This window comes from Stigmatopora argus, chromosome 6 (genome assembly GCF_051989625.1).
Source record: "Stigmatopora argus isolate UIUO_Sarg chromosome 6, RoL_Sarg_1.0, whole genome shotgun sequence".
Classification (NCBI taxonomy): Eukaryota; Metazoa; Chordata; class Actinopteri; order Syngnathiformes; family Syngnathidae; genus Stigmatopora; species Stigmatopora argus.
Genome location: NC_135392.1, coordinates 15,320,647 through 15,348,490, shown reverse-complemented (window position 1 = coordinate 15,348,490; position 27,844 = coordinate 15,320,647). Strand labels below are relative to the sequence as shown.

Here is a 27,844-nt window from a genome sequence, read left to right as displayed (position 1 = left end):
TCGTAGGTAGAGCTGATCGTAGGTCGAGGTACCACTGTATCTCATAATGAAATGTTTCTTGGCTCAATAAAGGTGGGGAAGCACCAATGTATTCGAAGTAGCACATCCGTGATCATAGTCATTTGCCTATGAAGAAGTTTAGGCACCTTTAATAATTTCCGACATTTTCCTCAATAAATCATGGCGTGATCAGAAATTTCAGTTAAATATACCATATAACAGACAAACACCATAGGATTGATTTGAGGAGTGAAAAATATTTATTAGGAGTTGCAGAAAGTGTACACTTCTTTTTAAACAAAATAAAATATCTGTATAAATTATTGTTGTTTCTTGTTGAATAACTTAGCATCGGTCGTCAGAAGAAAATACAAACATACAGAAGTGAAGTAAATAGCGAGAAAAGAGTATTAAAGGTGGCTATTTGCAAGAGTGGAATTAAAGAAAGCGAAAAAAAAGAGAAAGACAACTATAAGGTTGGGCCAAGCTTTTTCAGTACACTTCATCGAAAACTATGCGGCTGACACGCCAACCACTCATCCTTCAGACGGGTCATAAAGGCATAAAAATGTCTTTTACACATGGAATACAGCATGTGGCATTAAAAGACACGCTTTTATAAATTTCCTCTGAATTAAACATTACCTTAAGATGCAAACTTCTATTGGAAGAAGAGGAGCTCACACTGATCACAACAACTAACGTCTATTCAGTAAATTGGTAAGATATATACCGTATGTTCATGACTATAAGGCGCACCGCATTATAAGGCGCACCCGCAATGAATGACGCATTTTATTTTTTCCATATATAAAGTACACTGGATTATAAGGCGCCCTGTCTATTTAGGAGAAAATTTAAGACTTTTAAGTGCGCCTTATAGTCGTGAAAATACGGTACTCCATAATTAGTTTGTTTGTCTTCTGGTGTCTTGTTCTTTCTCTTTTTTTCCATTTTAGATGCTTATTATGCCTACCGACCAAGCCCGAACAGTGTGACATACTCCTGCTACCTTTTTCTTTTCTTTATGTAGTTTTTCCAATGAAAATCAGCATTTGAAACAATTTTACCTAAAATGTAGCACGTCTGCAAAGTAGCAGATAGCAGCACGAAATAAAAGGATGGCAAAATGTAACAATCTTGCCTACTACTTACTGAAAAATTGGCCTTCATTAACATTTTTCTCCACTATTAGACAGAAAGGATAATTATAAAAATTCTGCTCGTGTGCATCTAATCAATTCTTTCAATCTGTTTGGAAATTTATTACCACTCATCACCCTCTGCTAGGGAGAAATTGAACACATTGTTTGCAGTTAGAGCTGTACAATTTGATGACTTTTATATATTTCAACCTGCAAAAAATACAGTCATCCTCTCTTTAATTATTATCTCTTCAAATTTGGTCATCTACTATAATATATTAAATAGTTTGTTTTCTCAGGGACATAAAATAAAGAACATACATATTTCATGAATTTCAGCTGCTAACATGCAAGTTGTATTCAACATAAGAATACTGCACACACAGGTAAATAATTCAGGAAGATTCTAGACGATGAAACCATTACCCCAAGCCGACCGGTAAACTGATCGCTTACATTGTCAAGAGACAGTTTCTCCCCTTTCTTCCTTCTCTTTGAGTCTATCGCCACCCCTGAAAACAAAAGGATGCTTCTTTTGTGCTCTATGTTGTCAACCAGGACAAACAGTTGAAGTCACTAACAAGCTGCACCGCCTTGACAGGTAGGATAATTTACTACTTTGTAACCTTTGCAATTTAATGCATCAGATTCTGTTATATCATGTCAATGAGGACAACTTAATTATTTTGGAATGTCACAAAATAACCCCAAAATAAATGGTTATGATAGTGTTTAATTAATCAAGGCACTGTACGCCTCAGTTTTTTGGGAGGGTTTTATGGTTATTTTTACCACATTTCTATTCACGTGTTGTCAGCAACCACATCATATACTTTCCATAATTGACAGTTTTTTTCTTTTTTTTAATCTTTCGTAGAATAAAAAGGTTAGGTCTTTTTTTTCCAAGATAAAAAAAAAACATTGTTTAATTTAGGGCACCTCATGGTGTAGAACAGGGGTGGCCAAGTCCGGTCCTCGAGAACCCCAATCCAGTCTGTTTTCCATATCACCCTCCTCTACCACACCTGAATCAAATGATCAACTCATCAGCAAGCTGTCCAGAAGCTTCATACTAATCCCGATTATTTGATTCAGGCGTGTTGGTGGGGGGAGACATGGAAAACAGACTGGATAGGGGGCTCTCGAGAACCGGTCTTGGCCACCCCTGGTGTAGAGGTTCACTCGCCTGACTTCGGTGTGGGCAGGGGTGGGCTCGATTCCCGCTGGTGGCTTTATAATTGGGAGTACGGATGGTCATTTGTCTCTCTGTGTGCCCTATGACTGACTGGCGACCAGTCTAAGGACGCGCTAAACCACTCAAGCCGCGAGCCGCCTTATTTAAAAATAATAATAATATTGACAGGGCGGCCCGGTGGTGCGAATAGTTAGCGTGTCGGCCTTACAGCTCTGGGGCCCTTGGTTCAAATCCAGAGTCAGTCAACCTTTGTGGAGTTTGCATCTTCTTCCTGGGTCTGCGTGGGTTTCCTCCGGGTACTCCGGTTTCCTCCCACATTCGAAAAACATGCATGGTAGACTGATTGGACACTCTAAATTGCCCCTAGGTATGGGTGTGAGTGTGGATGGTTGTCCTTCAGGATGTCCCCCGCCTCCTTCCCGGAGTCAGCTGAGATAGACTCCAGCACCCCCAGCGACCCTCACGAGGATAAAGCGGTTCAGAAAATGAAATGAACATTTTGGAATTGTCGTCTGTGAGACATTGCTCGAAATATTTGAGCACAAGGGAAAATATAGTATGTTTACTATAGAGGGGTCACATAGAGTATGGTGAATTGAGCGACTTATATATTGGGTCAAGGTCAGATTTTATGGCTGTTTTCGCTATTGTGGCACAAAAAGGGAGGAGGACGTGTTTGATTGAGCGCGTGTGACGAGAAGAGCACACGCAGCCAGTGGTGGACGCGGATGCTCCGTTTGGTTGGACCCATCTCTCCACTTGCAAGAGCGCCATGGGTGAGCTTCATTAATGCTCAGGCTCTTCCCCATCCTCCTTATTACCACAGGAGCAGATGAATTTCAAAGCATCGTTTGACAGGACAAAGCCAGCCCTCCAAAGCGTTGGAGCAGCGATACCAAGCGGCTAAAGTCTTCTATTTGAATTTTTAAAAAAAGGTCCGGTGAGCTCTCTTCTCCTCTCAACGTAGCTTCTTTAGCATAGCATCGTCTTTCCCCCCCTTCCACATATGCTTGCGTGCATGTGCGTGTATTTTCGTTTGTGTTATTTATTATCTTACCACAGCAAAGAGGACAGCGCTTATTGATAGCCAATTTTCCCTCGACGAGTGTGTGTGGACGTGGATGAGCTTCACTAACATGTCATTCACAATAAATCCATTTTAATGATCAGGCACGATACCTTCACCCTTTTTCAACACACACTTAACACGCTCAGGTTGTCTGCGGTCATGTGGAGTCCACATTATCATCTCCAGCTCGTGTGCATATGCGCGACATATTACATTACATTTTTTTCCTTTCATTTTTTTGGAACGCAAGATTTGTCCTACCTTGTCATGCTTCAAGGAGAAACGATAGAATTTTATCCGACAGTGATCGTGAACGTGTACAAGCGACGATGCCGATGTAACTACAACATACAGTCATGTTTTATTTCATAGCCTCCTTTTGTATGATCCTTCCATAATAGCCACATGCGGCAAAATGGGTTGTTGATGAGATGTTTGTTTTAAATTGTGTCATTTTTCATAACAGTATGGATCACATGTTATTGTTGCACTGGTTTGTGTAGATGGAGTCTAAAGAGAGCATCGCTGCAATGTGACCTTTTTCCTATTCTTTGCTCCGCTCTGGGGCCTGCTTGTAGTTCAAGGACTTGGTAACAAAAGTGAGGAGACCAATACTAGATGCTTTATGTGGAATGTTTGCCTGCCTTTCAATTGAGGCTTGTCTATTTTAGAACATATAGGAATAATATGTTTTGCATATTTCCACAAAAGATTACTCAATCAGACATTGCAACTAATTGGTGGGTCACGGGTTCTAAAAATGGTGGCCTGGGGCCGCTAAATGTGTTTTAGGAATTTTGCATTCATTTGCATTACATTTTCATCTCATCCCATTTTTTTCAACCGCTTTATCCTCATTATGGTCGCGGGGGGTGCTGGAGCCTATCCCAGCTGACTCTGGGTCAGAGGTGGGGGACACCCTGAATCGATGGCCAGTCGATGGCAGGGCACAAGGAGACGGACAACCATGCACACTCACACCCATACCTAGGGGCAATTTAGAGTGTCCAATCAGCCTACCATGGATGTTTTTGGAAATGTGGGAGGAAACCAGAGTACCCGGAGGAAACCCACGCGAGCCCGGGGAGTGTATTACATTTTATTCATTACAAATAGTTCAAACCAGGCGGCCCAGTGGATTGAGTGGTTAGCACGTCAGCCTCACAACTCTGGGGTCCTGGGTTCAAGTCCAGGTCGGTCCACCTGTGTGGAGTTTGCATGTTCTCCCCAAGCCTGCATGGGTTTTCTCCGGGTACTCCGATTACGTCCCACATTCCAAAGACATGGATGGAAGGCTGATTGGACACTCTAAATTGCCCCTTGGTATGAGTGTGAGAGTGAATGGTTGTCCGTCTCCTCGTGCCATGCGATCGGCTGGCCACCGATTAAGGGTGTCTACCGCCTCTTGCCCGAAGTCAGCTGAGATAGGCTCCAGCATCCCCCACGACCCTAGTGAGGATAGATCGGTTCAGAAAAGGAATGAATGAATAGTTCAAACCTTCATTTTGAATCAGGAATGTAAAAAATACACCATTTCACAGGGATTAGCAGGTTTCTTCTGCCAAGAAAGAAGAACCCTGGAAGCAATTTAAAAAACCAGGTCAATGGATGAGGAAAGATATAGTATGTTACTAAATTGTCCATGCATTCAGTCATCCATTTTCAAAGCCACTTATCATAACCAGGGCCGTGTGGTGCTAAAGATCATCCCAGTGAAGCTAAGGAAAAAGCAGACTTCAATTTAAACTGGTTTCCAGTCAGTTAGAGGGCACATGCACAGACAGAACCATTCATACTCACATTCACGGGATTGCTTAGTGAGAATCTATTCTGTGTATTAATTTTTATTTCCATTGAAAACTAACAACGTTCCCTAGAATGTGAATTTAATGATATGTTTGATGATGTCACAGTATTGTTACTAGAAATGTCTCAATACAGATGATTGTCAGGATGTTTTGCCAATACCGATCTGATCCCCACATTTTAAAACCAGTAAAAATAATACAAGAAAATAAATAACAAGTAAATGACAATCCTTTCTTTATGATTAAAGTGAACCCTGATAGTACCCCCTTCAGGAAATGTTTCTGTTTACAAATATTCCGTGATACTTTGTTACTATGATTAGTTTCTAAAGAGGGTTAGGGTTATAAAGTAATTCCACTCAGCCAACATGTTGGCCTAATGGATGGATTTACAGCAGCCCAAATGCACCATGCTAATTAAAACACATGCCTACTGGATTGGATCTGATCTTGGGTCCACATTCGATACTGTCCAATACTCCAAAAATAGCTAAATCGCGGTGCCGATACCAATACTGGGTATCAGGTCGGGAGATCACTAGTTGTTACTCTATGAGCAAAAATTACACAAAGGCAAATAGTTCAGGGGGTAAAACATGCAGACAATCTAAAATATTTGGAGGTAGTATAGCCTCTATGCCACAGGTGTCAAAGTGGCGGCCTGGGGGCCAAATCTGGCCCGCCGCATCATTTTGTGCGGCCCGAGAAAGTAAATCATGTGTGCCGACTTTCTGTTTTAGGATCAAATTAAAATGAAGAGTATAGATGTATATTAAATTCCTGATTTTCCCCCTTTTAAATTAATAATTGTAATTTTTTAATAATTTTTTTCTGTTTTTAGTTCAAAGATCATTTTGTAAAATCTAAAAATATATTAAAAAAAGCTAAAATAAACATTGTTTTAGATCTATAAAAAACTGAGTATTCATGGCTTAATCTAGTTATTTTAATCCATTTATTTAAAAAAATCTAAATATTATATCTAAAATGGTCCGACCCACTTGAAACCGAGTTGACGTTAATGTGGCCCGTGAACCAACCCGAGTCTGACACCCTTTCTCTATGCCATGACGAGAACGCAAAAGACAATCATTATATAAAGTATTTACAACAGTGGTTCTTAAACCGGGTTCGATTGAACCCTGGGGGTTCGGTGAGTCGGTCTCAGGGTTTCAGTGGAGCCTCTGCCATGGAGGTCAAGACACATTGACTCATAATGTCTATTCATGATAACATGCCCCGCTTGACCATCACTGGCTGCAGATGATCACGTGACATTGCTTGGCCATTTAGTGCTGCAAGGAATTTATATATCTTGAATTTGAAAAAATCACATTTTATTTTACGCTAAAGTAGCATTTGGTAAATGCGCATATGAAACTGGTGGGGTTCGGTCGCTCCAACATGGTAAAGAACCACTGATTTAAACTATACATGTTTTTATACAATGCAGTTTATTTTCAGGAAAAACAAAAAATGCATTAAAAACAAATTCAAATTTAGAACAAATCACTTCTTGAACAGCCGGAACAGATTGCAGTCGAGAACCAAGGTACCACTCCAAAAAGTTGAAAACATTTGTTGTGGATTTGTCATGCATGCTTTTGGTATGTGGGACAATGCCAACATACTGTGTCAGAACAACATGCATTTCTGACAACAAAGCGCCTAAAACCAGATTTGAAGCCAGAATATTCTGACTGGGAGGGCGATGTTAAAATTTGCCATAGGTTCTAAAGCCACATGTGGTTCTTTAGCACTGCCCTAGTGGCTCCCTGGAGCTTTTTCTAAAATGTTTCCAAATGGCTGTGAGAAATATGTTTTTTAATATTAGTATCGGTAATATGGTTTCTGTATGAGGACAAACATGACACAAACATTCTAAAGTTTTCCAATGCTGTAAGCATGTGTAGAATAAATATCAAACTTAATCTCTGTCAACAAAGATTTGTGTCAAGGCCTGTGACACACGCTTCTATTAGTAGGGCTGGATGCTAGGCAGGTGCCTGTTGTAAAGAAAATGGCGACTGTGCAATGGGAGTGATCTGATGTATCCCAAGGGAAAAGAAAAAAAATAACTGAGGAAAAAAGGATTAAACATTTCTTGGACCTGATCATTTGAATTAATTGCCAATTTGCCAATGAGGAAGGATTGCCTGAATTTGTTTGTTTTGCAGAGAGAATGTTCAGCTACATTTTATATATAGATTAATATTGGTTATTATCTAGTGGATGCATATTGTAACCCTCCAACCACTACTTTTACTGTGTCTACTGCTCCTTATAATGCGGTGCGCCCTATATATGGAAACTGTTTTATAATAGGCCATCTATTGAAGGTGCACCCTATAGTGCTGAAAATACGGTACTCACAAGTCTGGCATAGCACAAAAATATATCAACCAACATGAACTGTAACTCATTAGAAAACAGGCTAATCGTTTCCCTTTTGTCTTACAGAGGCAAACTATGCCAGCAGCACCAGAGTCGCTGCCCCTGGTGACTTGCCAGCTAATTGGTCAGACCATTCTACCCCCAACTAGTGTCCCTGCCCATACTGGCAGATCCATGCCACTGGATGCCCCTCACAGAGCCACACCTACACCATGAGCGCCAACGGGCCTACCCCAGACCCAGCCCCGGAAGCCCCTCCAACCTCGACACCTGCCCCGACCCCTGCTCCGGCACCTACTCCGACCCCAGCCCCAGCTTCGGCACCTGCGCAAGTGGCGCAAGTGGCGCCAGCGGTGTCAGCTGCTCCACCTGCCTCCTCAACCATCCCGGTGGGTGCGTTGGCACAGAAGAAACGGCAGCAGTATGCAAAGAGCAAGAAACAGGGCAGTAATGCCAACAGCAGGCCGCCGAGGGCTCTCTTTTGCCTCAACCTCAACAATCCCATACGCAGGGCCTGCATCAGTCTGGTGGAGTGGAAGTATCCTTTTCTGCATAAATATTCCACTGGATGCATGTTTGACATTTTAGAAAATAAACAATCACCGTCATAATATCAGGAACAACTACATAATTGCATTGAAGTTGCCTTCATATGAGCTATATCTCATATTTTTCCTTTCCAATGTAGATAAACGTACGGATTTTGTGGATAGAATTAATACATCTTCAACCTAATGCCTGATATTTTGTTTCTACTGGGGTTTTTAATTTAATCACGTCAAAGACATTTTTCAATATAAAAATCCTGTTGTGGTTCGCAGTTGGAGTTGGTTATAGTGAAGCCAAAGATTGTTGGTAATATATAAAGTATATATGAACTGATTTTAATTTACAGTCAATATTTTTTGTGCGCACTTAATTTTTTTCAAAAAGAAGAACATTTTTAGCAAGCAAATGATTTTGTGACAGTCAGTTAAAACTGATATAAGAAAATGTTGCATTTTGGATAATTTTGTATTCTGTTTCTGAAAACTTTGTGCCAACATGTTCAGTTTCCTTAATTTTTTTTCACCAGGCCATTTGATATCTTTATACTAATTGCTATATTTGCCAACTGTATGGCCTTAGCTGTCTATGTACCTTTTCCAGAAGATGATTCCAACTCCACAAACCATGACCTGGTGAGTACCTTAAATGTATTAATGTGATATTATAATAACACATTTAACTGTGCATGCAGTCAAACAATGCTAAGATGTTGTTGTAATTTTTAATTTAGGAGAGTGTTTGCCTTCTAATTCCTCTTGTCATCTACCATATTATTAGATACTTTGTGATGCAGGAGTTTCAAATGCTGAAGCGTGAGAAAGAGAACAGTTTACCCAGCCTGGTTTAGCTTACAGCTGCTTACTCAGCTCCACCGATGGCACTTTGTCACACTACGCTTACCTTTGGAGAAGTGTGCGAATGCTCTTCACATACACATACTCCCACACACAAGTGTTTGTCTCACACAGGGGGGTCAACCTACCTGCCATGTGACTCACACTTTGGCGGGCTGCTGATGTCACTTCTTATAGCTTAACCACCTTGTAACAGCTCACATGGGGTAGAAGATTGGTGCTTCATAATTCTGTTTGATTTACATCATATTGTACTATACTGTCTTTGTGTGTCCCCTACGGCTGACTGGCGACCCAAAGTCAGCTGGGATAAACCCCCGCGACCCTTAGGAGAATGGGCGGTACAGAAGATGAATGAATGAAATGTACACTGAAACATTTTTGTTTCTTCTTAAAAAAATGAGCAAAATGTATACTGATCTGATATTGAATGGGAGGCCAGCAAAGTGTTGGAAGATAGATGATAGGAAAGCTACTACAGCAGGACAATTTAAAATGATAAAATAAGATAACTAGGTGTGCTTGAGGCTATTCTGTGTGGATGTTGCTGAGTGAGCTGAGTGGTAAGCGAGCTTGTCTTGCGTGGTAGCTTTGGCAGGCACTTCGAGATCATCTGTTGTAAGTGCTGCAATATCAAAGTAAAGCACTTGTTCTTCGGTTGAACTTTCGTAAGTTGGACAGCTTTACATACGTGTATCTTGGAACAGCAATTTGGAAATCAACGTTTTTTGTAACGTGAAAATTACATAATGTAGAAGCATTCGTAAGTAGACGTACTACTGTACTCATACCTGTCAACCTCTGCCGATAACTGCCCTTATAAATGATTATGATTCCCCTTACAAACCCCCCCAAAACCTTACAAACACCGTACGAGTCGTACAAGGGGTAAATGTAGCCGTTTCCACCAGCCAATACCTACCATTATTACAATTACTGAAAATCACATGACAATAATTAATTGCAGTGAATGAGCAGCTTCTGGATTGTCAGTATTTAGCGTCACACACACCATCTTGTGTACATCATCTTAGCTGATAGGCCTGAATGTCAGCTGACACCAATGTCATACTGATAAACATGCACCCGAAGACAAGACTACAATGTGTGAGGACGAGATAAGACACTTAAAGCAAGCACCATCTTAACCTTCAATGACAGATAGTACATGAAAACATGCAACCATAATAAAATAGTTTGATTTTTACGAACTTTACCTAATTACATCCTTAGCATTATGCTGTAGGGATACTGTGTGTATGTGGCAGCATTGCTAAGTGAAAGAGTAGTCATCTCCAAACCAAAAGGTCGTGGGGTTGATCATTTTCTCTTAGTGGAGAGTATCGAAGTATCCTTGAGCAAACTTTACATTGTTTTTGATTGGATTGGACAACTTTATTCATCCCGTATTTGGGAAATTTCATTATGACAGTAGCAAGAGGATGATTAGACAGAACAACAAAGCAAAAGCACAAAGTACACAGCAAATCAAAGTAAATGGGATCATTAAGAATCACCAAATCAAATCATTAAGAAAGGAAAAGCAGCAAAACACGTTGTTTCACCAGTAGGTAAATGAGGAGATATTGTCAAAGCGCTCTGAGTGGCTTTTAAGTTGGAAAAGCGTTATACAAGTAATAGCCCATTTACCTTGCATGTACACATAGACTGTTATGTTCAAATTACTTACGCAGTCTGTGAGCATTCCATAATGGCTATTTTGAGTGTAATTAAACTCAATGGCAAATTGGCTAGTAGTCAGTGATACAAAATGGAATAATAAGTTAGTTTGATGGGGATAATTATTTTGTTTATTTTGCACAAATAGAGACATACGTTTTGCTTTCCTTTGCAAATCCTTACCACTTGCAATTTTCCACTGCTTTTGTTATTCGTGTTTTTCTATTTCATCTTTTTAAACACTTCATGTTTCAACTTGCCCATTTCAGCACCATTACAGTGCTTGCACAGGACTTCATTTTAATTCTGCAGTGTCAACACTGATGCGCATAATAAACAAGGGATAATGCGGCAGAGGCTGAACATTGAGAGCAGGTGCCGCAGCGGTTAAGTTAGATGTTCTGCTTTGAGGCCTCGCAGGTGGACTAATGCATGCCACAAAACTTAAAGGAAGCAGGAGGGAGGCCTGTAAGCGAGGGAAGCCAGGTTCACATTACATGACAGGCTGAGGCATGGCGTTTTGACACAAAATATGGTGTAGCCCTGTGATTGGCTGGCACCGCCTCTGGCCCGAAGTCAGCTGTGACTGTAGTGAGGATAATGCAGTTCAGAAACTGACATGAGATGTATGCGAACCCAAAATAAAACTTGGCTAGTCTAAACACAAGACTAGACAAGGAGCAAGAAATTATAAACCGTTTGGGAAAAATAATTAAAGTTTTATCTAAAGAACTTCAGGCTCATGCTGAAACAAAAATGTTAGAGAAAGCCTACAGAAATTCATTAATGGTTATTTGGAGGCACTTTATACAGTGGCAAGTGTCCTCTAACTCCCCTTTATAATGGTTTCAAAATAGGAACACAACCACTCTCCAGTCTATAAATAAATTGAAAATGAAATCCTTTTTATTTGACATCTTGAATATAGAAACAAATCAATTGAATTGCACATAGACCAAATTGACAGCAATGTATTTTTTTAAAAGTTAAAGACTTAAACATAAAAATCTGACATAAAAATGTGAGTTGAAAGGCGAGGGCTATGTTTACTTTTTATTTTGCTTTATGTGAGATACAGTTTTGTAACAATGTGCTGAAATTAATTAATACTTGTTTGATCTTTAAATGCATGCACTTTACTGCGTACTGTGAAGTAATATGGAGCTACTGCAGAGCTGCCGCTATGTATTATTGCAAAGTCTGTCAGTCTTGTTAGCACGACCTGGTTTAATGTAGCAGCTATTTAAAAATAGATGGTAGCTTCCTCCTCTGGCAGAACACAGGGCCAAGGATGGGGGGTCCCACGACCATCAGTAGGCACGCTGGAGTAACAGTACATAAGGAATGCGAGGCAATGCTTATGCATGAAAACAACAACGTTCTTTAATTCCTCTCTGCGTCTTTGCTGCATCTACTTAGTCAATTTAACTGCTGTGCAGTAATAAAAACATACACACAAATTAAGCAACTGTGTCTCCTACATAATTACCTGCTCAAGGGGACAGGAAATAGTCTTTAGTTCTCCCGCCCTTGCTTTAAGGTTACATGTGCTTTAGCTACGTGAGACTCAACACCGCGGGCACATCCTGACGAAGGTAGCTGAGACAAACAATGACCTTTTCTTGCCGAATGTGATTCATGCGCCTCATCCTTTGGAAAGCCGCGGCATACAGCCAGCGCGTTGCATCTGGTGGTCTTATGTGGTGTTTGCCCGTATCACTGTTATTGCATAACTCGGATGCTGCAGAGCTATTTATTTTACTGGGGACAAAAGGACAAAAGTATGGAGGGATGGAAATGTCCTCGTGCATGCCAGCATGCTGTTGATGATAAAGCCAGTACAGAACTGTTTCCATTTTGGTATGTATTCCAATCCCTGGGGGGTGGGTCGTTAATGCATTCATACACTATCAATGTTAAATTTAATGAGTCACTTTTCAAGATGAATACGGAGAAATGAGTTGCAAGGGTACAGTTCATTAAGACACAAAAATACAAATGGCAAATTTTATACTACATTTAACAATCTGAAGTACAGTTCATTAATCTGCAACTGTATTGTTGAAGTTTGTTGAATTTAGTGCACTCAATAGTGTCTCAAATATTTAATGGTTATTGAAATGGTTGTTCACTTTATAAATTCCTGTGCCTGAAGAATGCCAACAGATATTTTTATAATGTTTCCTAACAAAAAAATAGCTCTCTTCATTATATCTATTATCAGAATGTCATTAAAAAATCAGCAGTTTATGCATGAGATGATAAATCAATGGACATTCTACTGCTCAATCTGGGTTGCAGTCTTAATGATAATTTTGTTAGCCCATCCATGGCATTTTGATTGTTTGTTAACAATAAAGTAGTGGACTTTTTTACAGGATTTTTTTCCACTCATATTCCGTGCCACTTTTCATCCTTTCTACAACTGCAGACTGTTTGTATGCCAAACAAAGGCTTTTATTTGATGAACTCAAAAGTCACTGTTACAGGAACTTTTTTAGTTAATGACACGCTTACATGGATAACATTCTGCAGACATCAAAGTGTGAAGAGAAGACGTGCAATGTTGATTTGCATTTATGAAGGTTGCTATATATAGATTCCAATTTCCCTTTCAATTTTGGCCCATTGTGAATGCCTGAAGACTTTCTGAACATATTTGAGGGTGATATATTGTATTTTCCACAGTGGGCCTTATAATCTGATACGCCCTATATATGGATCAATATTGGTTAATTGTTGTATGTAATTCCCTTTAGCTCAGGTCCTTCTAGTTCCGGTGACGGCAACCATAGCTTCTGGAGCCGCATGTGGCTTTTCAGCGCTGCCCGTGTGTATCCATGGAGCTTTTTCACAAATTTTTGAAAATGGGGGAGAGAAATATTGTGAAATAATCTTGCGTAAACAAAAAGAATGTTTCAATACGTGTCATAGCCTTCAATCCGTGTCACAGCCTTCAATCCGTGTCACAGCCTTCATCCGTGTCACAGCCCTGCATCTTTGTCATAGAGACTTTGTATGTCACGCAATCTTGTCCTAATAAAACTGTTCATGCACAAAGGGGAGCCGGAGATTGGAGAGCGGAAACAGTCGAAGATTGACCGGAGTCTTACGCAGAGTAACTCTCTGTCTGTTTTCTCTCCGTGCTCCCCTTCTGCAGTAGCGTCAAAATCTCACTCATCCGTCTTGGTGTGCTTACTTGTGTTCGACCTTGTTGAATGTTCATCGTGGACCGGACAAATATATATAAATATATTTTACTGCTATCAGGACCACTACTGCTACTGCATTTTATAATCCGGTGTGCCTTATATATTAAACAAATTTTAAGATAGGCCACTGAAGGTGCGCATTATAGTGAGGAAAATACGGTATTTTTTTGTTGTTGGCTGTGTTGAGTATGAAAGGCATTTGAAACACTAATTACATAAATTTAATATTAAAACATTGATTGAATTCTAAACAACTAAATAAAAGAAAAATTACAGACGGGGAGGAGGCGCAGTAAAAAATGACAATTTACAATAAAGTCAAAAGTTTAACCACCGAGAGCCATCTTCTACATCAGGGGTCGGGAACCTTTTTGACGAAGAGAGCCACAAACAATTCATATTTTCAAATGTTATTCCTTGTGAGCCATACTACGAATTTAAAAGTCAAAATACATACATGTAAACGAGTGCCTTTTCATTTTTTGGGGGAATTTCACCACTTTTAAAGTGGAAAAAAATGAATATTTTTAAAAAGATTCTTATGCTGTTGCTAATCAGAGGGTGCATTCCAGAGGAGTCTACTGCAAAAAATGAAGATTGAAGCAGTTCTAAATGTAATATCTCAGTTCTGTCAACAGCGATTTCCATATTTTAGCTCACAGGTTAGCAAAGAGCCAGATGCACCCATCAAAAGAGCCACATGTGGCTCCCGAGCCATAGGTTCCCTACCCCTGTTCTACATCATCATTCCTCATGTCACAAATAATGAGAGTCACACTACAATGAAGTTTTTACAAATATTTTTGGCTATACCTTTTAAAGTTAAGACACAAGTAGAATGTTGTTTCCCTGTAAATGGGAGTTATGGTTTTGATAACCCGCTGTATATCATTATTCTGTGAGGTTTACGTATGTTCATTTTTGCTTTAGCAGCATAACAGAAATCCAGACTTAATTGGCAAGAAAAAAAAACATATATTTGCACAGTTTTAGGTGTGTGTGTATATTACATTTAATAGTAAATAGGACAAAAATAACTTTTCATTATGTGATAGCCTTTGATTGTTGATGTTTTACCTTCCAAACATACTATAACTCTCCTTCTCATTGCATCCAAACGTTTTCCTACATGAGAGGTGTTGTGTTTGTGGGGTGTCATCTTACCCAAACATGCATGCGTGCTTGTGTCTGCTGACGAATAGAGGGGTTGGTTGCATAATGGATGGTGTGAGGATCAATGTCTGCAGTCTCCCATAGAGATGCTTCAACTCTGTGTTTAGTCACTTAATGCAGCTGCTCATTTGTAGCTCACACTAACCCTGTCCCCAGTAGTTATCTTGAATGTTTATGCCTCTGTGAGTTGGGTGTGTGTGTATGTATGTGTGTGTGTTTGTGTGCATATGAGAGATGGGCAGAAGAAGGAGAGCAATAGCAAGACTGAATGCAAACTTAGTTGAAGCTGTACAGCTTTTGTGTGGATGCTGAGTGCCAGTACAGCTATGGTAATATGCATTAAGACTACATCATACAGGCCTCGTTAAAAGGGAACGACAGATGCCTGAAAGTATTCGCTCCCTTTAGGTTAGAAGATTCTGCAGTAAGAATATTTCAACATGTTTAATTTTTTAATAATAATAATTCTGGACTGTGAAGTAGATGACTGTCTCGCAAGTGGAATATTTAGGGATCTATTCTACTAATATCTTTCAAACAACAATTAATCCCAAAGCAAAAACAGTATTTGAAATACAAATGATGAATTCCTGGAAATCTGTCTTAAAACGTTTTATTTACACATAAGGTGTGTATTAACAAAATATAAGATACAGTGGCACCTCTACTTACGAAATAATTTCGTTTCGGAAGTGGTTTCGTAACTTGGATTTTTTGTAATTAGAAGCATATAAAATGTATTAATTACATATAAGATGTATATTAACATTGTATAATATGCAGTGGCAAAGTATTTCGTTTCAAAAGTGGTTTCGTAACTTAAAAGTAAATTAGAAGCATTTTGTACATCAAATTAGCATAATCCGTTCCACAATCTTTAATACTACCTCCGAAACCCTTTAGAAATGATAAAAGTATGTAGTATTCATATATGTTTGTATAAAATTGGATTGGATTGGATAACTTTATTCAAAAATCTTATTTATTCTTTATTCAAAATCTGCATATAAATCTATATATGTATGCAAAAAAGAGACAAAAAGAGAAGAAAATTATTTTCTAAGCCATCAAAATGAATAAGATATACAAAAACGTTTTCCAATGGGATGGAATTGCTGGTGGCATCTGAGTAAACATATTACACACACAAATAAACAAACAACTTAAAATTATGCTGCGCCCACTCAGAAAAACAATGCAGTAACAAGCAAAGGCACACGAATAAGGAACTCACTGCCGGTCGGAGCTAATCAGCCATGTTTCCGTAGTAAATATCAAAAGTGGCCAGAAATGGGGCTTTTGGTTGGACGGTCGCGCTCAAATTCTAAGCCGGCTCCGGCATCTGTTTGGTGAGAAAATGCAAAAGGTGGCTAATTATGTTGAGATATTCAACTCGCAATGTGTTGAGCAGGGTACACCACACGATCAATAGTGCCACGATCATCATCATCATCATCATTCCCACCCAAGCCATTTTTTTCCTCTGTTGCTGAACAGCTAGTTCTATAAAGAATCAAGGAATATCTTCTCACCAGTGTGGGCATCATCACCCACTGAAGATAACAAAATATGAGCACTAGTCACACATCCTTCGGCGTATCAATGAGCAAATTGCAAGCTTGCTATTTTCTTGTCTTTGGAAGCTTTTGCCATGATGACATTGCTTAGTTTATGATATCACTGAAGCATATTAGAATAAGTTTGTGTTTATTGTTTCCTTGTATTTGGAAAAGGATCACTTGATAGTGTGGGTACATTTGAGTTGACCTGCTCTCAAAACTGTCTTTGGCAGACTCCTGCCCGCCCCCACAGCTCGCACAGCTCACACTTATACACATACGCATGCACACACGCACGCATGAGTACACGTAGCACAAGGACCCTTATACTGACAGGCATATGGGTATAACTATACACAGTGGTAAATAGATAGTAGTATGTGGATATTAAAACACATGATTACCTTTGCTATATTTTACAGTAGCATGAGATGGGTTGGGCATAAAGTGTCATGAAAAAATGTAGGGAAATCTTGGTATACACAAACTTTTAAATGCCACAATAATTTAATTATGCTTCTGCCTTAACTTAAACACCCTAACCCTGACATACATTTAATTTTGTCTCATTGTCTGAAGTCATATCAGACAAAATCATAAATTCTCTGGTTTTAATAAAATGGAATGATTAATATCCATAAATAAAATATCCTAATGAATGTCTCTGGAATAAGCACAAATCTGACTTAAATTTTAGGTGGCTAGTTTGTAATGTTTTCTCATAAAATTCTTTCAAACTACCAAATAGAAGTTTAAACTAATGGAATCGAGATTGGACGATGTGAAAAAACAAAATGTGATCCTTTTTTTGTATCCGGAGCAAAATAAGTCAAGCCATCTGCTGTTGCTATATATTTTCACTGATCAACTTTGGCAAGATTTTCTTCAGGTTATGTATGCTCTTGTGTACTTCAAATTCCCAGTATTACTTTTTTTAGCTTGAATCACAGCACCATGTGCTCAATCTGTTGGGTCAATGCCAAATTTAGCTTCCAATGAAAGTGGAATGCAATATGGAAGACTGATATTAAATTCTCATTTACTCTAGATCTTCTCTAAAAACAGAATGACTTGCCCACACAAAACACAATTTAGTGCAGCATAAAACATGCAAGTCACCCCATAAACGTCTTTAAAGGACACTTTCTCCCATTGCAAATTTTACAAATAACTAGTGTCCACAGGCTCCCACACTACTATATTATGAAGAAGCCCGTATTCACTACTGCGACAAACACAAAGTAATTTACTAAAAATGATGTCCAATTTCAAAATAGCATTCCAATAAGCAGTTTATTCTAAGTGAACCTACTATATTCACACGAAGATACTGTCTAACATGAACTATCTATCCATGGCTTTTGCGCCATTGACTGATCCTTATTCACAGTAGTTGGGGAGATGTAGAGATTATGAGGAAGTAATATGGAGCGGTAGAATGTTATTGGGAGCTCCACAGAATCCATTTCTCCTCACAGTGTGTAGCATTAGATTCAAAATGTCATCATTACTTTATCTGTTTCCCCACTGCATGTTCGCTCAAGGCAAGGGCCTGTATCAGATTCTGTAAGTATAATAACCTTGAAGGGAAAGTTTTATCATGCAATTTTTAGGGCAAATCTAAAATGTATTATATTGACATGCTTATTTGAATAATCTTTAGACCATTGAACATCCGGTACACGGTCGATTGGTCACCGGTCTTTTGGTCGCCGATCTTTTGGTCGCCCGAAAGGTAAGTCAGAATTACCATTTAAATCGTTGCTCAAATTCCCTAAATACAAACTGTGAATTACTATTTAGTCATACTTAATGCCCTAGTAATTATTAGGCTAAAGAAAAGCTCAAAATTTCCCGGACTTTTATTGTTTTTCGTTGGAGAACTTGTAATCGACCGCACACGGAACAATCCATTCAAGTTCCAGACTGCTTATCCTCACAAGAGTTGCAGGGGGTGCTGGAGACTATCCCAGATAACTACGGGCACCAGGCTGAATCGGTGGTCAGCCAATTACAGGCCACAAGGAGACGGGCAACCATTCACGCTCATACTCATACCTAGGGGCTATTTAGAGTGTTCAACCAGCCTACCCTGCATGTTTTTGGGATGTGGGAGGAAACCAGAGTACCTTGGGAAAACCCACGCAAACCCGGGGAGAGCATGCAAACACCACACAGTGAGGACACATGCTCAGGCCAGCGACTGCCTATAGTGCACAAACTTCCACCATCATGGAGACGCTTCTTCTCTTCTAGCCAATGGGAACCCAGCGGAGTATTGAGAGAGTAACTATCAGGACAACTTCAAAATAAATTACAGGTTGCTCCAAGAGAATGTTAGAATTTTTCAACTTTTGCGTTTTGTAACTTGGAATTTCTTTCATATCCTGAGACAAAATTTTCTTGTTGAGTCTTTTCGTAAGCTGAATATTTCAGACATTTATAAGTAGAGGTACCATTGTACCTCTACTTTTCCTCCAAAAATGCTTTTTCTTCAGCGCTCAAAAATGTTATGCAACTTTAAAATTTGTATCGGCCTGGTCAGGCTAACTTCTGAAGCAAGGTAGGCGATAGCCAGACACACTGTGCTGTACTGGCCCTGGGCCATTGGATCACATTTAGTATCAGACCCTTTTGCTACCCAATGTTAGTGTTCCCAAAGAGGTGATCACGGGTTTATCCGAGTGATCTGACAGCACCTTCACGGTGTCTCACTGGCCCTGCGGCCCTGCGTGGCTAACAGCTCTGCATTAGTGCTGTCTGGCTGGCTCAGTCGTATGTGTGTTTACTGTATCAAGCAGAATGCATACTTCAGCCAATTAGCATGCTTGTCATATGGTCAGCTGCGCTTTGTGAAGTGTTTGAGTTGTGCCTCTGGCTACAACGGTTCACCGCGGCAGTTTCTGTGGCATTAAGAAAGCAGGAATGTATCAGTATATTGGCATACCGCAGTCTATTGGAGAGGTGTTTATTATGTTGAGAACGATCAACTACCACTTGATCGTTTGGAAAAAAAGTCCTGCAGTATATGAAGAAAGATAAGTCTTTGTCTCCCATCCTGCCTTGGTGTTTGAATTGTCTTTTGATTGACATAACAGGGAAGGGGGCGAGTGGTTAGCGTGTTGGCCTCACAACTCTGGGGTCCTGGGTTCAAATCCAGGTCACGTCCACCTGTGTGGAGTTTGCATGTTCTCCTTGGGTCTGCGTGGGTTTCCTCCGGGTACTCCGGGTTCCTCCCACATTCCAAAAACATGCCTGATAGGCTGATTTGACACTGCAAAATTGACCCTAGGTATGGGTGTGAGTGTGCATGGTTGTCCGTCTCCTTGTGCCCTGCGATCGGCTGTCCACCGATTCAGGGTGTCCCCTGCCTCTGGCCCGGAGTCAGCTGGGATAGGGTCCAGCACCCCCCGCGACCCTAATGAGGATGAAGCGGTTCAGAAGATGAGATGAGATAACAGGGAAGGTAAACCAGTCAAGCTTAGCAGAAGAAACATTTCAGAGCAACTGTAGCCACACAGTAAATAGCTTCAAGTTATATATCAAATCACAGCTCAAAATATATCCAGCACATCCAACCTCATCAGCTTATGCAACAGGTATCGAATCAAGTAAAAAAGACAAAACTTATTTCCAAACGATTTGGTAGACTATCGTCAAATATTTTTTGTCAACAATAATAATAAAAACTTTAGATAAAAATTTGATGCGTTTAAACTGCAATACCCGACCACCACAAAGAACGGGGTGCGGATGCAACATGAACGTTCATCAGAAGATTGATTGTTGAAGTTGATTTTCTCATTTGTTGCTGATGAACCGTGAGACTGATAAAAAAAATGCTCTTGAAAAATTATCTTGCTGTATTATTTCAAAACGGGTTTGGATTAAGGCAAGATTTCTTTGGTATATTTTTCATATCTGGGAGTCTGCTGTAAAATGTCCTCTTAAAAAGAAGAATTATAGTTTTATTTATTTAAATAAATGGCATAGTCAAACAGGGAACAATTTTAGAAACCCACCACACCAAAAAAAACAATGAAAATAGTCCATTAATTTTATTATTTTCCCAAAACAGGCTAAAATGAGCGGTTTCCCACGTCCTTAACTTTTCTACGTCTACGTCATCAAAGACTGAGTTGTCGTAATGACGAAAATCTCGGTATATATAAAGGTAGATATTTTGGGTTGATTCTTGTAAAGTAATTCTGGTCTTTTTCATTTGAGTTTGTCAGTGTGTGTTTTAAGTGAGCACGTTCAATTCATGGTAATGTACCTGACGCAAATGCTATACAGGCTTGTTTGTTGTAATACTATAGTGGTTTTATATACGATACGATATATCTTTATACCACACTGCCACGCCATTAAAGAGGAGTCAATTTTGAGATAGTTGTTACCACATCTGCCTTCTGTCTGACATTTGTGTTTTTGCCATGCATGTGTTTTTTCTACGGCTACTAAATACGTGTATCTTGTACTCCATGAATACTCTAGATGTGGATTTTTTATTTATTGGTGCAATGTTTTTTTAAATTTGCTTGGGTCTCTTGATTGGTTGTCGACCAGTCCGGAGTCCACCCAGCTCCAAGTTTAAAGTTGGCTGCAAGTACCATAGAACATAGATGGATCATCATAAACAAATTAAACAAATTACAATGCATTGCTTTCCATCTAAAGCCTTCCAACATGAAGTGCCTTGTCTTCACTGTTGAATATGTGGCTTCAACACAGCTCTAATATGGACACAAGAGCCTCAAGCTTTTCTCAACCTTTTGCCTTCACTACCAAGAGGCCCGTGTCTCTTATTCTTGCTTAAGTGCTCCTTATAATCTTCAGTAAACTGTTGGGAAAACGAGCCCTACAGCACTCATTGCGCTTGCATTTCGTGGAGTCCACAGAAAAGACATAAAAGCAGATTCAAATTCTTCCTTCAGGCAGAGAAGGTTATTATGTCTTCTATATGCATTTTGTATTTGTAGTGTGTTTGTATTTTGTATTAGCTTCGCATGTGAGATATTAGAGACTGTGTTTGGTTGCCACAGCGTTTACATTGACCCTGTGGCTTTGAAAGAGACATTTTCAGTCACTTACTATCAGAATAGTGTTGTGTATTGCGTGACAAATAACAATACAAACTTGTGTGCAGTGTCATGCACATTGCATCGAGATAACGTCTGGTTTTATGGCCGTTCATACACACGATTACTATTGTTTTTCAGAAATGGTACAGTTACCTTTGAATACTCGTCTCTACTTGACATTGGCTTTAATTCAAATGGAATTTTCATAAATATTCATATTTTTGCCAAATCTTCATGAACACACTTTTATTGCACATGGCATGCATTTCAGTAAAATGTTACACTACTTAAACACATATTGAAAATAAACTTTTATTGAAGCTCTATCATCACTGACTGTTCATTCATTCAGTTTCTGTATCGGTCATCTTCACAATGGTTGCGGGGATTGCTGGAGCTTATCGCAGGCAACTATGGGCAATAGGCGTTGGACACCCTGAATTGGTGACCAGCTAATTGCAGGGCACGAGGAGACCATAAACCATTCACACAAACACCTAGGAGCAATTTAGAGTTTTCAACCAGAATATCAATTTTTTGGGGATGTGGAAGGAAAAGTAGAAATGTGGTTTATGCATTCTTTCATCAGGTATAAATGTAGATAATTATTTTAGTCATTTATACATTTATAACACGACAAAGATCCTAATTCTAAGCCCATCAATAGCATATTGCATTGCGTGAGTGCACAGATTGCGTCTTTGAAATAAGATGATTATCTTCTTCTTGTTTGAAACACATTGAAATTGCTGGCTTTTTGCACATTGAAAGGGATGAAATGTATCAACAAAGAACAAAGGGGACAGCAGCACCAAAAGGTTGTCCACTTTAATGTGCTATCAACTCTGGGATGAAGCAAAACAGAAAAAACTTTTAAATAATCAAAAGCTGTGCCTTGGAATTTTGGACATTGTAAATGAGCAGGTATGGTTTCAGATTATCCATATTAAAATTCAACAATACTTTTAAATTGATGCATTAGGCAGTTTTCATTGGTTTTGTAGTACCTTTTAATGTTAGGCTCCAAGCTGTTGTGTATTGATAGAGTGGAGGGTGACTGGCAATGCCACCATACAAAGCCTTGGTACTAAACATTCACTCTGCACTGCAGTACTCAGTATTTCTTATTAATGTATAGGAGCTGTCTTATGTACCCTCGAAAGCATAGTTTATTAGGTCAGTCATATAGTAAGTCATGTGTAGACTGTTAATCTTCATCATATGGTCATCTTGGTTGAGTCTGAGACTGGGTGGGTGTACTGCATGTTGTAAGCTGCTCTTTATGTCTCGTTAATAAGCATTTCATTCTTCAAACTACGCTTTTTTAGGTATGCATTTTAGCCTAGTGAGAGCCATATTATAAACACACATTCCATAAAGTATTTACTAACCTGTACGTTTATTATTATGTTGTAAAACTGCAAGTTTAAAATTTTGGTAGAGAGCTTTCATTATGTAGGCCAGGGGTGGCCAACTCCAGTCCTCCAGAGCCGTTATCCAGTCTGTTTTCCATATCTCCCTCCTCTACCACACCTGAATCAAATGATCAACTCAACCGCAAGCTTTCCAGAAGCTTCATACCGATCCCAGCTATTTGATTCAGGTGTGTTGGTGGAGGGAGACATGGAAAACAGACTGGTTAGGGGCTCTCGAGGATCGGAGTTGGCCACCCGTGATGTAGGCCAATCAGTGTGTCTGTTTCCATGCACAGTACGGTTGCCAACCGTCCCTCAAAATTTTTTGGGTCCCATTTGGAGCTTACAAGGGATGTGCTTTGTTTTGTATTATCTCATTATCCAAGTTTTAAGCTCACCTAAGTACCTCTGATATTTTTTTGCATTTCTTGTTTTTGTCTGCAGGAGACCGTTGAGTATGCCTTCCTCATCATTTTCACAATTGAGACTTTTCTGAAAATTATCGCTTATGGTTTGGTGATGCATCAAAATGCCTACGTGAGAAATGGTTGGAACATGCTGGATTTTGTCATTGTCGTCATTGGGTAAGTCTTCAGTTTTTTTTCCAATCTTTTATCTTTGTTTTGAAATCATTATTCTTGGACCAAGTGTGATATTTGTTGACTCAAAAATGCCTTATGAGTTTGCTGTCAGGATTTGCAGTTTGACAATCCTAGTTGTGAACGATGTGGCAGGCGGTGCAAAAAGTTAAAGTTGCTTAAGCTTGTGCTCCAAGTGGCCTAGCCCTAATAGAGACCCTCAAACACCCACACAATATGACCCAGAAAAGACAGAGAGAATAAATCAAAGCTTTACCACCATTGGAATGAGTCACCATCCCTCTGTACTCAATTTCTCCTCCAACACTCCCTCCCATCTCTTCCATCCTCTCACTTACTGTCTTTCTCTCACATTCTCCCATCATGCAACAGTTTTGTTTTATCAGCAGCCACTTCCATTTCTGCGCCAATCTATTTTTCCCATCGTTCAGACTGCCTTCATGGCTAACACCTTTGCATTACCCTCTTTGCTATCTTTGTCTTTCCTTCCTTTTGCCCTTCATCTGCTTTTCCTCGCTTGTCTTATAAGAACCTCTCCTCTAATATGCACACTCCACTGGGTAGCTGGGTCACATCACTTGTCTTTGTGTGGCATGCAAGGTTGATCTGGCGTGCACTCACATGCGAAGACAGGCGCTTTGCCGCCAAGCTTTGCCACTCATTCGGGGCAGTGACATAAGCAAATAAGGCGACTGGCGTTCAGTGTCACCATTTGAAGACATCAGCATCTATCTTGAACTTACACAAACATGTCATAAAGTGCTAAATGGGGAGCCCAAAAGCCCCATGTTTTAAAGGGCCGACGTCTCAAAAAAATGCAGCCATTTCTGTTCGGCAGCTCATGTTGTTGCATTGCTGCCTAGTCAGGTATAGCAGTTTGGAGAGATGAAAATCAATTATATCCGCAGTGTTGGCTGATTTTGGCAGAGATGAATTATTTAATTTAAAGAAGTCAAGTCTTCAATTGATTTTGATTGCTTTTTAAATAAATGCAGTTCTACTCATTCGTGTAGCATGGTAGCAAAAGAAAGCATCTGCATTTTTGAGACTGATGTATATATTGACAAAACAATATTGACTACAATTAAGAATGCACCAGCAGTGCAGTAAGAAAGTGATAGACTAGGTGTCTCAGTAAAGTTCTAAGAATGGTATCTCGCAAGACATATTTTAAGTCCGATCTGCAAATGAAAAGTTTTCCCCTTCGGAGTAACGCTCCTGGAGTTATGCGTTTTTCCAGGTACAGTGATACCTCTGCCTATGAAATTAATTGGTTAAAAAAGTGGTCTCGCAACTTAGATTTTGGAATAAGCATAATTTGTTCCATGATCTTTAATACTGCTGATCAGCCTACCATGCATGTTTTTGGAATGTGGGAGGAAACTGGCCTACACAGGCCCGGGGGAGAACATGCAAACTCCACACACGTGGAGCAACCTGGATTTGTACACAGGACTCCAGAACTGTGAGGCCGATGCACTAACAACACGTTCCACCCGGATTTTTGATGTCTCCGTAAATAATCAATATAGGGTGCATTAAATCCAATTTTTCTCAAAGCCTTATAGGTGAGCAGGAATTACTGTATGCGCCTACTGTATGTGTTAGTGTTTTGAACGACCTCCTATTCGCTGAGACCATGAACTGGAGATGTAGTATTGAATATGAATAAATACAATTTTGAAGATGATTGCTATGAAGGATGACTAGCTACTTTCACCAATCAATATGTGGAGGATGATTTTCTTGGTTGTGTGAGTAACAAAACAACATCTTAGCATTGTGACTCACAGGAACAGGTGCAGTCAAAACTTAAAAGAACATCTTTCATCTCCATTCTACACCAGTAGTTCTCCACTTGTATGTATATGTTTATGATTTCTTTTTGTGGCCACCCACTAATGCAGTGGTTCTTCCGCCTGACTTTGGTGTGGGCAATCTAGGTTCGATTCCCGCTTGATGGCATTGTGAGTGGTTGTCTGTTTCTCTGTGTGCCCTATGACTGACTGGCGACCAGTCTAGGGTGTAGTCTGCCTTTCGCCTGAAGACAGTTGGGTTAGGCTCCAGCAACCCCTGCAACCCTTTTGAGGATGGAGGGTATGGAAGATGAATGAATGAATTTATTCTTGTTTCAGTGAAAGGCTGAAAGAATTTGATTTTTATGTGAAAATGTTTGATAATGCAGACTCATCTTTTGTAAACAGCGCACACAACAACAGTGTTCATCATACCTTTTGAGCAATTATAGTTATAATTTCATTGCATTAGGTTTTCACATAACTACTATCACGTTTAAATCATATCACTGACCTGCACACAGCTATTGACCATTAAAAATGACTTTCGACCTGTCTGACGCATTTGTTCTCAGGATTACATATATTTCACATAAGAAATATAGCCTTATGGCTTTCATTTCAAGGAATTTAGAGAAATAAACATACTTGCACAAATAGACATACAGTGCACTGGAAAAAATACATCTTAAATTTAATGTAGTTAATGGGAGCTGTGGTTTCCTGTTAAAATAAAAAGACTCCTGTAAACAACCACAATAGAAGCACATCCAACTCCCATGTGGCACATTATAATTGTGTAACCTTTAAAAACAGTCAGTTTCCCATTCTCTGTGTCTGAATAGCTTAATCGATTTCAAAAGGCAGCATGCTCAACTGCTACAGTGAAAGCGTGAGTTGAAACCCCAATTTTACAGCTGTGAGAATAAGAAAGGGACCTGTTAAACCGGTTACACATAAACCTTTTACTTTAATGTTGTTTGTTGTAAATGTAATTCTATTTATGGTAGTTTTTTGTTAATGTGCGAATAAAACCTTCCGGAGATTTTAGTATTTTTTTTCTTAAACAGTACTATTCTGGCAACCACAGCTGCCAGTATTTTACCATATATGTATTAGTTTTTATTTTCAAAATATTCATGTTTTTATTTGGCAATGTAGGTATACATAGATAGTATATTTACACCAATGCATTCCATTTTGGATCTTAGGCTGAATTTATTTGTACCTTTAAAAAAACAGAAACTATAAAATATTGCTATTTGAAAAAACAACACCAGAACAGCCTTACATTCTATAAACGTATAATTATGTGCTATTTTGGGATAGAGTTCAATAACTGATTAACAATGCACTGACGCCAATTCACAATATGTGAAGTTGTACTGGTAAGTAATTGTCAAACTGTTTCTCGGTGAAATCAATATGGCTGGTGGGTGGTTGTTAAAAAAAGTGACAGTCCTTTTCACAAAACTTAGTGAGAGGGGTTAACAAGAGTAAGCTGTTTTGTCTGAAATTGGCAGGCTACAAGTGCAAAGAAAGGGGAAAGAGAATGACACAGCCACAAAAAAGACAGTGTATATACAACTTATTTCTTTCACTAGAAAAATAACCCATAAAGGCTTTGTTTTTCAAAGGTTTGGGTGATGATTGCTGTATATTATTCAGTGTTTAATAATGGTGGATATAATTTTGGACACTACCTGTTTGTGTCATGTAATCGGTAATACTGTCTGAGCTAACTGACACAAAATAAGCATATAAATATTTTCCATTTTCACTACTGTACTATGATTTGGTATTTGTGTCCTTACTGGTAGACTATTCAGTGTTGTCTTGGAGATTCTGACCAAAGATGAAAAGGCAGAAGTTGAGGGAGAAGAAATCCACCCATCAATGCACGGTCACGGTAGTAAATCCGGTGGGTTTGATGTAAAAGCCCTCCGAGCCTTCCGTGTGCTGCGTCCCCTACGGCTGGTCTCAGGAGTACCCAGTAAGTAAAGTGGCATGTTATAACAATTTTCATACTTTTGTCACTCCTTATAGTGACAAATAAAAAGTGATGGGTGGGTCCAGATGGTGTCTTTATTGTTTGGACGCTAAAAACATTTTTTTTTTATTTATATGTATAGGACATGCCAGCTCATTACAGGGATTGAGCTCTCAATGTGAGAAGTGCGAGGCCGACGTGCAAACTAGTCTTCCACTGGGCCATTTTTTAAACATATGTATATTTCTTAAAAATAATGACAATGAAGTAACACTCAGGGAAAGTAGTTTTTTTAAGATAACGTAAGTTTCTTTGTTTAGAG

General features: G+C 39.3%; 1 protein-coding gene across 4 annotated transcripts in view; it reads left to right on the top strand.

The window, feature by feature from the left end:
- The first annotated feature begins 3,097 nt into the window (after positions 1-3,097).
- The window catches only part of cacna1da (calcium channel, voltage-dependent, L type, alpha 1D subunit, a), a 78,818-nt gene continuing 54,071 nt past the window's right edge, over positions 3,098-27,844 (top strand). For all 4 annotated transcript variants that reach the window (XM_077603873.1, XM_077603874.1, XM_077603872.1 and 1 more), the window contains exons 1-5: positions 3,098-3,116; positions 7,678-8,149; positions 8,687-8,792; positions 23,582-23,721; positions 27,353-27,525. In XM_077603873.1, coding sequence (XP_077459999.1) covers positions 7,824-8,149; positions 8,687-8,792; positions 23,582-23,721; positions 27,353-27,525 — 745 coding nt within the window. In that variant the 5' untranslated portion in view covers positions 3,098-3,116; positions 7,678-7,823. The remainder of the gene's footprint in view (positions 3,117-7,677; positions 8,150-8,686; positions 8,793-23,581; positions 23,722-27,352; positions 27,526-27,844) is intronic.